General features: G+C 39.6%; 1 protein-coding gene and 1 pseudogene across 1 annotated transcript; one reads left to right on the top strand and one right to left on the bottom strand.

Annotated features, from left to right (window-relative positions):
• The first annotated feature begins 250 nt into the window (after positions 1 to 250).
• LOC111968990 (serine/threonine-protein phosphatase 2A regulatory subunit B'' subunit gamma-like) lies at positions 251 to 3,426 on the top strand (annotated as a pseudogene).
• A 5,658-nt stretch (positions 3,427 to 9,084) lies between these two features.
• Positions 9,085 to 12,027, bottom strand: LOC111968550 (protein FAM177A1-like). Its single transcript, XM_023994208.2, has 5 exons — positions 11,474 to 12,027; positions 10,818 to 10,994; positions 10,647 to 10,713; positions 10,417 to 10,514; positions 9,085 to 10,293 (listed from the first exon to the last, which is right to left on the bottom strand). Exons 1-5 carry the CDS (start codon positions 11,486 to 11,488, stop codon positions 10,105 to 10,107), a joined length of 546 nt encoding a protein of 181 aa, XP_023849976.1. The 5' UTR covers positions 11,489 to 12,027; the 3' UTR covers positions 9,085 to 10,104.
• Positions 12,028 to 13,550: the final 1,523 nt, after the last annotated feature.

The raw sequence follows: 13,550 nt of genomic DNA, 5'->3' as shown, positions 1-13,550 counted from the left end.
TTTGAAAAGAAGATTGGCATCCTCCATGAATGGTTTGCTGCATCCATATATTGGTTGTGTTTATTTAAGTATCTAGCTAGGCAAATTTAATAGAAACCTGAATAGCTAGTTAACGTTACTTCTTTATTTTTGAGTAAGAAGTAGCTATCCAGCTAGATAACTATCTACCGTTAGCCACACTAGCCATCTACCCACGTATTTCAATGATTGAACCTTCACACAGCCTTATTGTGACAACATGTTACGTTGACTTATCAATTTCTGTTCACATGAGAGGACTGAGGAGAAGAAAGTAGACGAGACAATACTCTTCACTAAATACTACACAGAGTGGAGGGGAGGAAGCAGCACAGAGAACTACAAGAACATTCCACGCTTCTACTACAGGGCAAGCAATTGCATTTTCTGACAATCTAACATTCTAACTAAACATTTTAACTAATCAACAATTTTTAACAGCTTTATAGCCTACAATAATTATGATATTATTGACGTGTGTCATGTTTAATGAAGTCTTTTATCTTTGTGACCCATATAGCTTCCTGCAGAGGATGAAGTTCTCCGACAGAAACTGCGAGAGGAGTCCAGAGCCATCTTTCTGCAGAGGAAGAGCCTGGAGCTTCTGAACAAATGAGGAGTTACAGGTGAGACTAACATCTGGCAGAATCAAACACATGTTTATTAAAATAGAAAGCTTTACAAGCACCAGAAAAGTGCATAAGTCTATTCAAGTAATCAAACCTAATTATTTGACCTAAATCTTCTTTCTGTTATATAGATCCTTTGGTTTCTGCTGGACCAAGTGTCACCCATGACAGGAGAAGAGGCAATTATAAGCTATGACTGTTTTCTGAAGTTTGGAGACAAAGCAGGAGTAAAGTGCAAGTGAGTACTCTGCATATTAGTCATTTTGGAGCCACCACTTTTTATTAAATTTTTTCAAATTTGATCCCCTAATTCTCCCCAATTTCGTGGTATCCAATTGTTAGTAGTTACTGTCTTGTCTCATTGCTACAACTCCCGTACGGGCTCGGGAGAGACGAAGGTCGAGAGCCATGCGTCCTCCGAGAAACAACCCAAACAAGCCGCACTGCTTCTTAACACAGCGCGCATCCAACCTGGAAGCCAGGCGCACCAATGTGTCGGAGGAAACACCGTACACCTAGCGACCTGGTCAGCGCGCACTGCGCCCGGCCCGCCACAGGAGTCGCTAGTGCGTGATGAGACAAGGATATCCCTACCGGCCAGACCCTCCCTAACCCGGACGATGCTAGGCCAATTGTGCGTCGCCCCATGGACCTTCCGGTCGCGGCCGGCTGCGACAGAGCTAGGGCTCGAACCCAGAGTCTCTGGTGGCACAGCTAGCAACCTGGTCTAAGACCACTGCGCCACCCGGGAGGCCCTGTTTTGTGCTAACACTCCCTCAGCTGGATGGCCTGGAGACGTCCTTCTATTCCTTCTATGTCTGCACCGCTGTCCGCAAGTTCTTCTTCTTCCTGGATTCTTTACGGATTGGTTAGATAACTAACCAGAAACACTAGTCAAATGTGCAGACTTATACATGTATAAGAGACGCTGAGGTTTTGAATTCCTATCTGTAAGATTCCGATGATTGATCATGCCTACAACTTGTTTGCCTGTGCCCACTCTTACAAACAAACATCTTGCTCCATTTATTTATGTTAATTTCCAGGGGAAAGATTCAAAACATCTTGGCCTGCAGTTTTTTTGGATGATCTACTTAAGCTAAGAGATGAGGAGCTTTCCAAGAAGAGCCAGGAATCCAACTGGTTCTCTGCACCCTCTGCTCTTCGAGTTTATTGTAAGCAGCAGCTATTTGATTTCAACATTTTGCCTAATAGACATCGGACTAATCTGAAGCCGGTAATACCTGAATGTTAAAATAAAAAAAGGTACTCTAGATGTCTTTGTTCTGTCTTGGTAAGATGGTCGATCATCTGTTTCCTCTTGCAGGTCAATACCTGAATCTGGACAAGGACCACAGCGGCATGCTCAGTAAGGAGGAGCTGTCTCGCTACGGCACTGGCACTCTGACCAGCGTCTTTCTGGACTGCGTGTACCGGGAGTGCCTCACCTACGACGGAGAAATTGTAAAAACCTTATCTGCATGGGGTCTTCCCTTGGGAGTTTTTTTTTGTTAAACTACTGTGAGAAGGTCACTTCCGCTAACTTTTTTAAAGGACATTCTACTCAAATTCATGAAAATGAAATTATGTTCTCTTCCTTTGAAACTCATCTCAAAATTGAGGACAGTTTAATTTTATGTCTTGATCTCAATGACATCATAGCCAATTCTATATTAACTCCAAAAATGTTTTTGCTAGCGTAACATTACTGTATTTTAGCTAACAACTATTACATACAGTACATCTATTAATAGGGTTGGCTACACTTCCAGGATTAAAAGCTAGCTAGCTAGTTACCTTGGAGATTTCTCAGACAATGATGAGGATCTGAGGAAGATGTGTAACTTGTCACTCTTACCTTTAAAATTATTATTATTTATTTGTATACATTTTTTGGTGTGGTGGCAACGATATAGCAGCCGCCACAAATATAGGGGAAACATAGGACCTGATTTAATACTAAATCTGGTCTTGACTCTGTGTGTATCTCTCCCAGGACTATAAGACGCACGTGGACTTGTTCTGGCTCTGGAGAACAGGAAGAAGCCTGCAGCGCTGCAGTACATCTTCAAGCTGCTGGACATGGGGAACAAGGGCTACCTCAATGTCTTCGCTCTCAATTACTTCTTCCGGGTGAGATGGACATCTGACAGAACATGCCACATTGGGCCAGAGATAATAGAAGTCGATGGAGACAGCAGACAGCGGGACCTTGCTATCCTGCTCACTGTATAAAAAGTGTTGTCATCTATTATGTAAAAATAAATAAAAAATCCACCAGGCCATTCAGGAGTTGATGAAAATCCATGGGCAGGAGACGATATTCTTCCCCGGATGTCAAGGTAAATAGACTTTGCCCCATTACCATATTCACCATGGATGAAGTAACTGAAGTGTTCTACTGGTTACTGTAAAATCAACTGGAAGTATCCGGAAATAAGTCTCATCCAGAAATGTTGTGGAGGGATTAGGTTGTGGGTGTCAAGGATTTGTATGGAGTTAACCATAACTCATAGTGCTCAGTAGGAGTTCAGTGCTGCTGCTTTTGTTTCCCCAATATCTAATCTGAGTTTGCTGATACAATATTTAATGCTAGCTAGGTTTCCCTCCAGTTGGAGACAGATTTTCATGCGAATATACAAAAATGTGCATAAAGACATTTTTTATTTTCCCACCAGTGGTGTGTTTCCATCAAACAGACTTCAGTGCATGAGATAGAGTACACAAAATGTATTTTTCGTGTAAATTTTCATGTACTGAATACAAATCTAACGTTCAATGTGTTTCCATCGCATTTTCAACTCTACCAAGAGTTTTGTTACACGGTTATCAAAACTTCACACCAGGGTTAGCCTACACAAAACACAGCCCTTAATATAAGTCTTTCTAAAATACCCAATGGGAAAAGTGAATGGTGGAAAAACGATTGGAAACATTTCTCTGTTTGACCGCTAGGTTTTATGGGTATTATGACACCTCCACTGTGGGGCTCTATGAAATAAGTAAATTAACATAAATATGAATAGGCTATAGTTTACTACAGTGTCTGTAAGTTAATATTGATAATGGAAAGAAGTGGAGGGCGCTCAACTAACTTGAGTCGAGCTGCAATCCAAAAATTAGGTCGCTATTGAAAGGTCAACACGCTTATTGGCTACCATGGTGAGCGAGCATTGCACCTTTTTTATTTTCAATAAATATTGATTACCCATTTAATTGTCTTTGCCTGCAAATTGTCCTCCTAAAAGGTAGGCTATATCCTATATGCAAAATGACTGTAGCTCAAGAGAAAGATCAAGTGTTCGCTCTCATCATTCTTGCTGCTTCAAGTTCAGTAGATAGGTACAAGATCAGGTGCGTGTGTGGTTAAAATAGTAGGCTAGCCTATGCATGGGCGGAGAAGCATGGGGCAGTTATCTTTCCAAGGAAATTAACTTCTTAAATATGAATAGGCTATAGTTTACTACATTGCCTAGAAATACACATTGATCACCCATATTTGTCTCTGTCTGAAAATCGTCCCACTCTTAAAAAGTAGGCTATCAAACGTAGCTCAAGAGAAAGTGCAAGTGTCTGCTCTCGCTCCAAACTCTGCTCTCTTCAAACTATATCTAGCCTATTGGTTGATTATAGCCCAGTAATGCCAGATGTCCACCAGATACATATGCATTTTGTTTGGCCGAATGTCTCGGCTGCATTTTCCATACTGAGACACATGTGCTTCGGTTTTCAAGTAGCTAAAAGCTAGCTACACTGAACAAAAATATAAACGCAACTTTAAACAATTTTACAGAGTTACAGTTCATATAAGGAAGTCAGTTAATTGACTTAAATTCATTAGGCCCTAATCTATGGATTTCACATGACTGGGCAGGGGCACAGCCATGGGTGGGCCTGGGAAGGCATAGACCCACTCACTTGAGAGCCAGGCCCAGCCAATCAGAATGAGATTTTCCCCACAAAAGGGCATTATTACAGACAGAAATACTCACAATTACCGCGGTTGGGTTCGGGACCAGTTCTTGCGGTAGTGGGTGGGAGTTGGACAGCAAGCAAGCGGGTGCGGGTTGAAGAAATCAGTCTCGTGCAGACCTTTACATCAAGGTCATCACGGTTCACTTTCACCACCCTGTGAAGTTTGTATGACTTTACTCACATAACTGTGAATGAAAACGTAGTTAGTAGCTAGGTTTCCATCCATTTGGCGACAGATTTTCATGCGAATGGCCTATTCTACAATCCGCATAAAACAATTTGTGCATTTTCCCACCATAAGCTATCCAATTGGTGACAGATTTTCATGCAAATATTTTTTTTAAATGAGCATAAAAACAATATGCACATTTTCCCACTGGAGTTTCCATCAAATTGACATGTTACGGATAAAAGACAGTGTGTGATGACATAAGTGCACATAAAACTAATTTTTGGGTTAAATTCCCAGGTATCAAATAGAAAACACAAGTTAAATGGGTTTCCATCGCATTTAACTCTACTGATGGTTTTGTCAACAACGACAAAATTGCGTTGTATAGCGAATGTGCCCACTCTGGTCTTGGCACGTGGGCTCTAACCAACAGCTCAGATACAGTGCAGGTAGCCTACTACATGATGATATTATTATGGACAAAGGGCGAAAATATTTGCATTTGTCAAACAGCAGCCAAGCATCGGTGATCACCAGAATAAGACCTACAGTATTTGGAAAGGAGCATCACATCTCTTCACCATGCACTATCACCACCCTGTGAAGTATATATATATTTTTTATCTGTAGTCTAATAAACTTTATGCTTTCCAAAGTCGTAGTGGGAGGGCCACATAACATGCCATCGCATGCAAGTTTACATCGATATGATGGTTATTATATAAATATTTGCGCATTTAAAGCGTTTCCACCGACATTTCTCGTATAAATAATTTGACCGACACAAAAAGAGCCCACCTTGTCTAGCGTATTTTGTTTTGTCGACAATTGGAAAGTTTACCAACAAATTTTTCAATAGGACCTGTCATAATTTTAATTTATTTATCCGACGTAAAAAAAATAAAAAATAAAGGTAATTTGTTCATTCGACATGGTGGGATCTTTTTGTTTCGACGGAATTAATTATGCGAGAAATAGCGGTGGAAACCTTTTTTATGCGCAAATATTTATATAATAACCATCCTATTGAAGTAAATTTGGAGTCACGTGTGTGGCCCTGACTCCTACTACGATTAGGGAAACCATGCAGTTTATTAAATTACAGATTAAATCAATTATGATGAACTTCACAGTGTGAAAGTGCACAGTAATATTGATGCTCATTTCCAATAAATATCGATGGTCATATTCTGGTGACATGATGCTTGACTGCCGTTTGACAAATAAAAATATTCTCGCTCTTATCCATAATAGTCTCATGTAGAATAGCCTACCCGCACAGTATCTGCGAGCTGTTGGCTAGAGTGGAAGTGCCAAGATGAGAGTAGTCATATTTGCTGTTTGTGACAACTATCGATAGAGCTGAAAATGCGATGGAAACACATTGAACTTTCGTTTTTTATTCGGTAGATGAAAACTTTAGCAAAAAAAGTATATTTTGTGTGCACTACATCATCACACACATATGTTTATCTTCAAGTCAGTTTGGTGGAAACACCGCTGGTGGGAAAATGTGCATATTTTCTTTATGTGGATTTTAGAATATTCCCATGAAAATCTGTAGCTAATTGGATGGAAAGATGGCTACTGATGTGTCATGCCATTAAATCTTATGGTTCCCTGACAACTTTTTACAGACCCAACCTGCATTCTCATTTGTACTAGTTGGGATTTGAATGTTTTAAATAATGATTTGAATAATTAATTCAATAATAAGTCATTTTAAAACAATTTGCAATGTTGTGCCTTCAGGATAATATCTTTGACATGGTGAAGCCAAAGGATCCATGCAGGATCTAGTGAACAGCAGCCAATGAGACACAGTAACCAGCATCCTCATTGATTTCAACGGCTTCTGGACTTTTGAAAACAGAAGTTCTGGTTGCTAATGACAGCGACACCGCTGACCTTGACAATACATGAATCTTCTGTCAAACTGGGAAGGACTGCAAGACCAACATTAAGAGGATATACAGTGCATTCGGAAAGTATTCCTACTCCTTGTTTTTTCCACATTTTGTTACGTTACAGCCTTATTCAAAAATGTATTAAATAAACATGTTTCCTCATCAATCTACACACAATACCCCATAATTACAAAGCAAAAACAGGTTTTTAGACATTTTTGCAAATGTATTAAAAATAAAATACGTATTCAGACCCTTTGCTATTTGACTCGAAATTGAGCTCAGGTGCATCCTGTTTCCATTGGTCATCCTTGAGATGTTTCTACAACTTGATTGGAGTCCACCTGTGGTAAATTCAATTGATTGGACATGATTTGGAAAGGCACACACCTGTCTCTACAGTTGACCATGCATGTCAGAGCAAAAACCAAGCCATGAGGTCGAAGGAATTGTCCGTAGAGCGCCGAGACAGGATTGTGTCGAGGCACAGATCTGAGGAAGGGTACATTTCTACAGCATTGAAGCTCCCCAAGAACACATTGCCCTCCAACAGTTTGGAAGAAGTTTGGAACCACCAAGACTTTTCTTAGAGCAAGCCGCCTGGCCAAACTGAGCAATTGGGGGAGAAGGGCCTTGGTCAGGGAGGTGATCAAGAACCCAATGGCCACTCTGACAGAGCTTCAGAGATCCTCTGTGGAGATGGGAGAACCTTCCAGAAGGACAACCATCTCTGCAGCACTCAACCAATCTGGCCTTTATGTTAGAGTGGCCAGATGGAAGCCACTCCTCAGTAAAAGGCACTTGACCGCTTGCATTGAGTTTGCCAAAAGGCACCAAGATTGAACTCCTTTGCCTGAATGCCAAGCGTCACGTCTGGAGGAAACCTGGCACAATCCCAGGGTGAAGCGTGGTGGCAGCATCATGCTGTGGGGAAGTTTTTCAGCTGCAGGGACTGGGAGACCTATCAGGATCGAGGGAAAGCTGAACGGAGCAAAGTATAGAGATCCTTAATGAAAACCTGCTCCAGAGCACTCAGGACCTCTGACTGAGGCGAAGGTTCACCTTCCAACAGGACAACGACCCTAAGCACACAGCCGAGTCAATGTAGAAGTGGCTTTGGGACAAGTCTCTGAATGTCCTTGAGTGGCCCAGCCAGAGCCCAATCTAACATCTCTGGAGAGACCTGAAAAAGGTTGTGCAGCGACGATCCCCATCCAACCTGTCAGAGCTTGAGAGGATCTGCAGAGAAAAATGGGAGGAACTCCCCAAATACAGGTGCGCTAAGCTTGTAGCGTCATACCCAAGGCTGCGATCGCTGCCAAAGGTGCTTTAACAAAGTACTGAGTAAAGTTTTTTTTTTTTTTTTATATATTTGTTAACATTTCTAAAGGTCTGTTTTTGCTTTGTCATTATGGGGTATTATGTGTAGATTGAGGAATGTTTTTAAAAACTCAATTTCAGAATAAGACTAACGTAAAAAAAAAAAAAAAAAAAAGTGGTAAAGTCAAGGGGTCTGAATACTTCCCGAATGGACTGTATGTTACAGTTGAAGATTCTTGACACACACTACTGTGGACTTGGCAAGACAGTTGTATGTAATTTAAATGTTTATTAATGTACAGTTCATATAAAAAAAGAAAATACTATGTATTTTACACAAATTATTATAAAAAGCTTTCAAATGAAACCGGTTTACATTTAATAAATTAGAAAATATTTGTTTTCTTCAGTATGTTGGACTCTAAGATTTTCTTTCCTTGTGTGTACATAGTACAGTAGGGTGGGAAAATAAATTGTTTAACATCTGTCTTGATAAAGTGTCTCTTGGCATTTCAAACTCTTTGGGCAACTTTACACACGGTAAAAAGTAGTTATCTTGACAATACTGCATTCCAAAAGAGAGTAGCAGATTTTAACATTAATTTATCATGTTTGGCTTTACCTTAGGCATCCCTCTCAAGCCCTGTACACTGAGAAGGGACAATAGCAGATAAGGTCAGCTCTAGCAGAGATACAGTGCGCTCCAAAAGAAAAGTAGTTATCTTGACAATACTGCATTCCAAAAGAGAGTAGCAGATTTTAACATTAATTTATCATGTTTGGCTTTACCTTAGGCATCCCTCTCAAGCCCTGTACACTGAGAAGGGACAATAGCAGATAAGGTCAGCTCTAGCAGAGATACAGTGCGCTCCAAAAGGATAGGGACAGTGACACATGTTTTGTTTTGGCTATGTACTCCAGCACTTTCGATGCAGTCTGTCAGCTTTAATTTGAAGGTATTTTCATCCATATGAGCCGTTTAGAAATGACAGCACTTTTTGTACATGGTCTCCCCCCCCCCCATTTTAGGGGCCCAAAAGTATTGTGACAAATTCACTTGTGATTCAAAGTTGTCAAAAGTTTATTTGGTCCCATATTCTTAGCACATAATGATTACATCAAGCGTATGACTCTACAAACTCGTTGGAGTCATTTGCTGTTTTGTTTGTGTTTCAGATTATTTTGTGCCCAAATTGTGTTAGGAATATCGGACCAAATACATTGGTGAATTTGTTCCAATACTTTTAGTTCCCGCATTTTAGGGGACCATGTACAAAAAGTCAGTCATTGTATAATTTCAATTTCCAAGTGCTGGAGTACAGAGCCAAAACAACAAATAATCACTGTCCCAATACTTTTGGAGCTCACTGTATTTCTAATATACGGCCCTGGACAACAGTAATGTCTAAAGTCTTCGCACAGATGCCAATGAGCAACGTGTGAAGTTATTAAATTGTAATGTAATTAAATTGATGGACTCTGAAAAGCACTGTGCATAACTTCTCATAGTAACACAGTAACATAATTGTGGGCATTCTGAAATGAAAATAGATTTTCATGGTTGGCCATGAATATAAATAATTTTCCATTCAAATAAATCTGTACTATTCCTATAACATTGTGCACATCTGGAATGGTTTTAGAAAAAGGTAACTTATATCGCCGCTAACTGGCTGAAAATAGCTGCTAACTTATTGTGTAACAATGTTATGTACCTGAAAAAATAAATCAGACCTTTCTTAAACCTGCAAATAGTTAAAATCAGCATCAGATATCATCCGTGTGCTCATTCATTGTCACTGACACACAGCACAGCAATGTTCATTGCACACAAAAGTTCATGCATATTTACAACGCAGCAACAAAAAAAATTATATATATATATTTTTTTTTTTAAATCCATGACTTACATAGAACATGATAATTTAGGCAAAAATAAGAAAACTACATTGAATTTTTTTTGAGGATACATCATTAAATCAATATGATAAAAATAAGAATTCTATGCTGTAGCAAAAAAAAAAAGTCTGAGCAGGCAACATCGGGAAATGAGAAAAATGAAAACACCTATTTAATTGAACTGTTAGGTGGGGATGGGGGCAGGACATCTGTTGGCATCAGGTGTGGGATCTTGATCCAGCTCGAAGCTGACGAAGGAGGCTTTGCCCTCCGGCTGCTCCATGGCTGGCTGCTGGATCTCCTGGTTGTGCTCCTCCTCAAAACGACGTTCTGCCTCCTCAGACAGCCGGTTTTCCTCCTCCTCCTCATCCTCCTGTCAGTCACAACATGAATGAGAAGCAGGGATATTACAAAGTAGTAGTAACAAATTAGAAGTAATGAAGCATTCCAAGGTCTGTAAACAGATGCTTTCCACAAAGACAAGACAACAACGTACCTCCTTTTTCATTCTGTAGTACTCGTCAATAGCATACTGGTACTTGGGTGAGGTAATTCCGAACAATGAGGCCATTCTCTCCCCAAGATAGTCACAAACTGAAAGTAAAAAGCACAAGGCAGAGGCACAGTATTAAAAACACACAGAACATTCAATTTATATAGGCTACATTTTAAGTCACTCATCATACATGTTTATCTTTAGAGTGTAGTATACAAAATACCATTTACCTGAAATAGTGGAGGTTGCCACTCTCCAAATGTGAAACCAAAAGTATGGACCCCAATTCAACTTGGACTGTATCAAAAACATGACACAATAAGAAAACAAAGTTAACAAAATGTGGAAATTATTCATTATATTCAAGTGCATGTCATGGAGTAAAGTCCAGAGAAACCAACCGGGTCAGCTGAGGTCTTAACAGCGATAGAAACTTGCACTTCCTCATCTTCATCTGTGCTGTATTCCTCCATGGTCTCGCCACTGGCAAAGTAAATCGTTCTACGGGGCACCTTCTGCTTCTTCATCCCCATGTCTCCCAGCTCCACACTCTCAAACTCCTTCACCATATTGGAGCTCTGTCAATCATAACAACAGTTCATTCTCCAGACGTGTTTGGTTACATACAGCTGGTAGAAACAGAATTTTACTATCATAATTTAACTACTAGAAAGAATAGCAGCTACATTATGGTTGTTGACTTTTGTCACACATTTGAATGAAAACATTCCAACGCAGCATGTTTATTCAAGCAGTTTCTGTGAGTGTTTAATTCGTACCGTAGCGAATGAAAGCGTGCTAGTGGCTGTTACTATGGTAGCTAGCTATGCATGTCGTATAAATTTACAATTGTGAACGAATTGGCTACAGAATGCACATATTTATTCCTGTTCGCGACAGCTTCCTACTAGCTAGATAGCTACTAGCCAGCTGCTGAGGCTAACGTTACAGTACAATGAAGTAGCTAGCCAGCTAGCTAAAAAAAAAACACACACACACAATCGTTTTTTTGTTGGCTAAACTCATGAGAACAGGTATAACATTTGAATAATCACACCTTTTCAGTGTCCATAGCTTGCCACAAAGAGATGATGACATTAGAGAGATACAGCGACGCCGTTCTTATGCCGCGTTCAAATCAACTCGGAAGTGTCCTACTTCCAACATCAGTTTGTTCAAGACAACTGATCTTGCAAAAAATCGAAGGACTGTTTCCTGAAGCATTCTGCCCTGTTCTGAAAGAACTACCTGGGTTTACCGTCATGTTGTGCCTGGATGTTTGGTGGTGTCGTTTTATTAATTTGTTCGTTATGAGAGACTCAATTCTAAGCACTTCCCCACACAAAACACATTGTGGGCGCTCCTCGTTATTTCTCAAAGTTTGTATGAATGAGACAAAAAGTAATCACTGTATTTGCGTTTCATGACGATTGAGCTCAGTCAGAACTTGTGGCTAGCATGAGTCCATTTCGTGACAGCGGTGAGTGATGGCGAATGGGAATAATAAACCAGTGGCATGAACGACAGCGCTGCAGTGTGTGGGTCGCGGAGTGATCTTCAACAAAACTGCAGAAAAAAATATCCGGTAAACCGCGAAGAACACGGGCATCTCCCTCTACCTCTCCCACTCCCACTCGCGCAGCTGCCAAACTGAGCAGAGACCGCTGCTAAGCAGAGAGCGCAGTTGCACTTGGCCAAATAAATTCCAGTAATTAATGAAATAATTATACATTTATGTGGCGACTCATCATTAACAGGTCCGCTGCGACCCATTCTTTAAGAAACGCTGCTGTAATTTATACCATACACTTTTACAACATTCATTTCGATAATGTTGAAGTACTAACTAACAATGGAATGTTCCTCAATAAAATTGAAGATGGGACTTTAAATGGGTGTCCCAACTCTATGGTCACTAAAGAACCGAGGTAAAGTTGGTTTTATATTCACACATTCGAACATTCAACAGACATTCGCCAAAGGCCATTTACAAATGTTAAAATCAATAACTAATTAATCGTTTGTCACATAATCATCAAACTAGATATGATTTATTCTATAAACGTCTTGCATACTTTTACAACCTTTGTTTTGAATACAAATTCCAGTTTTGATTTTATAGAAATATGTAAATATATTTTATGTATTTCTATAAAATGAAAACCTGGAATTTTCCCCTAAAACAAAGGTTGTAAAAGTATCCTAGACATTTATAGAAAAATAATACCTAGTTTGATGTTTCTGTGACAAATGGTGAATTAGTTATTGATTTATACTTCTTTAAATGGCATTTTATAGATTTTATGTATTTCTATCAAATCAGAACTGGAATGTTTACTCAAGGCAAAGGTTGTAAAAGTATACTAGAAATGTATAGAATAAACCATACCTAATTTGATGATTCTGTGACAAACTGTGAATTAATTATTGATTTATACTGTTTAAAATGGCATTTTATAGATGTTATGTATTTCCATCAAAACTAGATTTTTTTTCTTTAAAACAAAGGTTGTAAAAGTATGCTAGAAATGTATAGAATAAACTATATCTATTTTTATGTTTCTGTGACAATGAGTTAGTTATTGATTTTTACAATTTTAAATGGCTTTTGGCGAATGTCTGTTGAATGTCTGTTGAATGTGTGAATATAAAAAGTGCCTTTTGGCAAATTCCAAGCAGGCTGTAATGTGCTTTTTACTAAGGAGTGGCTTCCGTCTGGCCAATCTACCATAAAGGCCTGATTGGTGGAGTGCTGCAGAGATGGTTGTCCTGGAAGGTTCTCCCATCTCCACAGAGGAACTCTGTAGCTTTGTTAAGAGTGACCACCGGGTTCTTGGTCACATCCCTGACCAAGGACCTTCTCCCTGCACCTGAGCTCAATTTCGAGTCTCATAGTAAAGCGTCTGAATACGTACAGTATGTAAATAAGGTATTTAGGGTTTTGCTTTGTCATTATGGGGTATTGTGTGTAGATAGATGAGAAAACGTTTTAATACATTTTTAGAATAAGCCTGTAACGTAACAAAAAGTGACATCATTAAAAAAATGGAACACATTTTCTTCCATCCACCATGCGGGTCAAGTGACGGGCACTAACCACACCTGGGATTCTTGTCGCAAGGGATTCCTTTCGC

The sequence above is a fragment of the Salvelinus sp. IW2-2015 genome, linkage group LG9, assembly GCF_002910315.2.
Source record: "Salvelinus sp. IW2-2015 linkage group LG9, ASM291031v2, whole genome shotgun sequence".
Taxonomy (NCBI): Eukaryota; Metazoa; Chordata; class Actinopteri; order Salmoniformes; family Salmonidae; genus Salvelinus; species Salvelinus sp. IW2-2015.
This window is presented reverse-complemented; position numbering and strand designations above follow the sequence as displayed.

Bases quoted from the DNA above. Each gene is read 5' to 3' on its own strand.
- LOC111968550 (XM_023994208.2), bottom strand. The intron at 10,714-10,817 runs GTTGGTTTCTCT...TTTTTGATACAG, and splicing joins TTAAGACCTCAGCTGACCCG to TCCAAGTTGAATTGGGGTCC. The intron at 10,294-10,416 runs GTACGTTGTTGT...TGTGACTGACAG, and splicing joins ACTACAGAATGAAAAAGGAG to GAGGATGAGGAGGAGGAGGA.